This window comes from Cucumis melo, chromosome 9 (assembly GCF_025177605.1).
Source record: "Cucumis melo cultivar AY chromosome 9, USDA_Cmelo_AY_1.0, whole genome shotgun sequence".
Classification (NCBI taxonomy): domain Eukaryota; kingdom Viridiplantae; phylum Streptophyta; class Magnoliopsida; order Cucurbitales; family Cucurbitaceae; genus Cucumis; species Cucumis melo.
In genome coordinates this window covers 10,149,646-10,153,372 of record NC_066865.1, presented here as the reverse complement: position 1 = coordinate 10,153,372, position 3,727 = coordinate 10,149,646, and the positions used below count along the sequence as shown (strand labels likewise).

At 33.1% G+C, this 3,727-nt stretch overlaps 1 protein-coding gene across 10 annotated transcripts; it reads left to right on the top strand.

The window, feature by feature from the left end:
• The first annotated feature begins 382 nt into the window (after positions 1-382).
• LOC103503378 (uncharacterized) lies at positions 383-3,286 on the top strand. Of its 10 annotated transcripts, XM_051089514.1 has the most exons (5): positions 398-868; positions 1,604-1,873; positions 2,354-2,524; positions 2,665-2,807; positions 3,007-3,286. In XM_051089514.1, the coding sequence occupies exons 3-5, from the start codon at positions 2,410-2,412 to the stop codon at positions 3,085-3,087; spliced, it is 339 nt and encodes a 112-aa protein (XP_050945471.1). In that variant the 5' UTR covers positions 398-868; positions 1,604-1,873; positions 2,354-2,409; the 3' UTR covers positions 3,088-3,286. The 10 variants fall into 10 exon arrangements, 5 of the variants coding, with proteins under 5 accessions (XP_008465776.1, XP_050945471.1, XP_050945469.1 ...); XM_008467554.3 differs by having other exon boundaries at positions 383-1,873; XR_007823420.1 differs by having other exon boundaries at positions 398-1,873; positions 2,406-2,524; positions 2,607-2,807.
• Positions 3,287-3,727: the final 441 nt, after the last annotated feature.

Genomic DNA, 3,727 nt, shown 5'->3' with positions numbered 1-3,727 from the left:
TGTATACGATCGTTTAAATTTATTCATATGGATACCAAATCTAAACGATTTGTTTTCTCAATTCTATGATTAATTTAATTACACGATTATTTAGATTTGGCTATCCCAATCTAAATAATTCTCTTTTTCTAAAATTGGGTAGATTTGTTTAAAGAAAGATATAAAAAGAAATCAGATTTGATTATCTAAATTTAAACGATATAAAAAAGAAGGAGAAAAAGAAGAAAGACTATTAAAAGAAACTGCAACGAAATAAAGGAAGAAAAATGAAAGATAAAACAACAAACTTAGAATATTTAAAAATGACTAATTTTATTGCTTTCTACTATAGTCTCTTAAAAACCAATATTAAAAGTATATTAGAGACAATAACTTTAATTTTTAAATCTCTCTTCATTCGTTCTCTACTTTCTTAGGCTTTCATAATATAGTAAGAGATGAAAAAAAAAAAGCTACAAAAAACCACCTCTTCCTCCTCTGAGCCTGTCTGAACCCTAGTCTTCGACAACTGCCTCCACCCTCCTCTAATTTCTTGAAGTCCGATTACTTAATAGATCTAAGTATTACGATTTTGTAATATGTTTACATTAATCACTGAAGTCCGATTAGCTCGTGCTCGTTGTTGAAATCATCGATCTCGCATGATGAAATGCCTCTTTCCATCTGTTACAATGTTGAAGAAGAGAAGGCCGTTGATGATCTTAGCATTGGTTTCAATTTCCACGAAAATGGTTTTCTTCATGAGGACTACGTTTGATTCTTATAGTGGTAATTTGAGAATAGACGTTTTGTGGAAGAAAAGGGTATCGACTCAAAGATTCGCTCTTCCCTAATCAAGAGAAAAGCTCTGAATCCTCGATTTCATGAGGTCTAAGCTCGTTCTCTTTGTCTGACATGAGCTCTCTCTTTCTTGTATTATTGGATTCGTATTTCCTTTATAACCCACTTAGCCATTGTCATTAGGAAGGAAATTTTTATAGAAATTTGACTGAGAGCTTTTAGTTTGGCTACTGGTGGGCCTCTACTACTCATAGAGCCTGCATTTTTGTTGAGAGGTGTTGGTACTCAAGTTGTTTGGATTACTGATCAAAAGCCACTAGAGGCTGATAAAGTTGTATACAGTTTGGAGCTCAAGATGTTAGATTGAGGAGCGTTGGTTAAATTAATCTTTTAATTTGTCTGCACTTCAGGAACTCTTTGATTACTGTAATGCTAAATTAATTAAGAAGGGAATAGGTTTACTTTTGTCTCATATGCACTTTTAGGGTCATAATGCATAATGTAATCATGTGATTTGTTTGTTTGTTTAGTGTAATTCTTCTTAAACGATCAAATATTTGGTTTTCTCAATTACATTGTTTTGGCTTCCATATTTAGCTGCTAAGGCTAAGTTGTGACCCTTTAAAATGTTATTGTACTATCATTATTAATGATCAAGTTATTTATATTCTTGGAACTTGGTAAAATTAGCAGAATAGTAGCAAATTCTACATGTTCTTAAGTTGATAGTATATTATGTCTCTTTTTTTTTGAAGAAAAGGTCTACTTGTTTTTTTTCTCTTTATATTGTTGGTGACCAAGGTTAAGATTTTCCTTCTCTAAGTTTCATCTGCTAAGGAACAAGAAGCCGTGGAGACTGCTCTGAAAGCTCAATTAGTTATTCTAAATACTGCTGTTGCTGGGAAATGGTTGGATGTTGTCCTTAAGGAGAATGTTCCCCATGTCCTTCCCAAGGTTCTGTGGTGGATTCATGAGATGCGAGGGATTTATTTCAAAGTCTGAGTATGTGAAGCACCTCCCTTTTGCTGGAGGTGCCATGATTGATTTACACAACTACAAAATACTGGAAAAACAGAGCATGGGATCGATTGGGGTATGAGGACAAGTATTTGTTTACATAAAAAGATATAGCTGATTGATTCTTTTACTAGTATAATCATGTTGGTGCTATCTCCTTTCCGTTTTTATTTCATGTTGACTGATCGCAAAGTTGGAATTTTTGTCCTTTGAGTAAACATATCTACCTTGATGAATTGATGAAATATTAACCAAAAAACATAAATATTAGGACATATTGTTGGTATATGCTCAATATACTTTTTGCTTATTCCTATCTTGTATGCAATTTGACTATGGGAATGTCTCTGTGAAGTGTCTGAGTTTACTTTTTACATTGTTGGTGATGGTACCACTGATATGATTTTTTTTTTTTTTTTTTACATTTAGAGTTGAATCAAATGAATGCACAATAATTGCTCTCTAGAAGAAATATGGCCTATGATGTTTCGGTTGGAAAAAATGAAAATGGATATTTAATGTTTGGATCCTCGTGAATCAATTTTTGTTATTGAAGGATATGATGGTGCATCATACTTGTCGACTTTGGAATTATATGATCCTTCCAGGAATATGATTAAATCTCTCATGGCAATGAGATCTGTACGTGGATATGCTTTTGTTGCTTGGTTGAATAGTCAGCATTATGTTTTGGGTGGTGGTAATCGTTGTGTATGGTATAACACTGGTATTAGCTCTTACTAATTTTCTTGGATTTCTTTGTTTGTGTAATCAGATAATTTCTCATTTGTTTTCTTTGTTCTTTGAAGTTGAATCCTATAACCTAGAGACTGATTAGTGGACCTTGTCCCCCTTTCTTAAATTTAGCGAAGGGAAGCCTCAGAGGAGTTAGCATTGGCAACAAATTATTTGCCATTGGTGGCGGAAATGGTATTGAGTCCTTGACAGATGTTGAAATGCTTACCTTAGATATTGGGCGATGGATTTGTACAAGGTCAATGCTACAAAGGGTAAATGATGATTTTGACTTATTTTTCATGTTTAATTTGAAGTTGTCCACCTCTATGATAATGAGTTATGACGAACAGATGTTGAAATTACTATGCTTGACTTTACCTTTGGATATAGATGCCAATGAATGTAAAAAGTGTTATTTAGCTAATTTTTCATGAGCATTTTGCTTATTGACAATTCTTGATTTTTCTTCAGCGATTTGTTGCTGGTGCAGTGGAGCTCAATGGCATACTTTATGCATCAGAGGGGTTTGATGGTAGTGACTATTTGAAGTAAGATACATGACGATTTTTTTTTTCATAGACCCATCTCATTTGATGGTAGTGACTATTTGAGTTGGCTTGAAAGATTTAAAATTTGAGTTGCTAGTATGAATGAAAAGCGAGGATGTCATTCATTGGTGACTTTGAACAAGAAACTATAAGCCATTTCTTTGTTATGGTTAATGGATAACTATTTTCAAGATCCTTTTCAATTTCTGATTATTCAAGATCTTTTTCAATTTCTAACGTAGAGCACGAAAAGAATTTATTTTCTTCTTCAATTTTGATGGACAAATTCTTAAACTAGGAATGCTATGTAACAACTTGAATGATTGTAAATTGTGTTGTTCTCCAGGCAGTGGCAGATATTTCTGTTCATAAGCACTTTGGTTCCAACGTAGATTTTGTAAGGTTTTTTTTGCTGCCATCTGTTTGTGCTTATGCTCTATCTACTTGCAGTTAAATCATTGTGTTGATATCGATATTCCATTTACTTTTTTACAAGTATTATTTAATTTTTTTTCCTTAACGAAGGTGGTTGTTCTTATTAAAAAGGGAAAGCACATACACACAGTGACTTCTTATGATCATAGCACTTGTAGTCACAAGAAATAGTTGCTTGGTCAGGTATAAAGATTAGGGATCATGCAAGT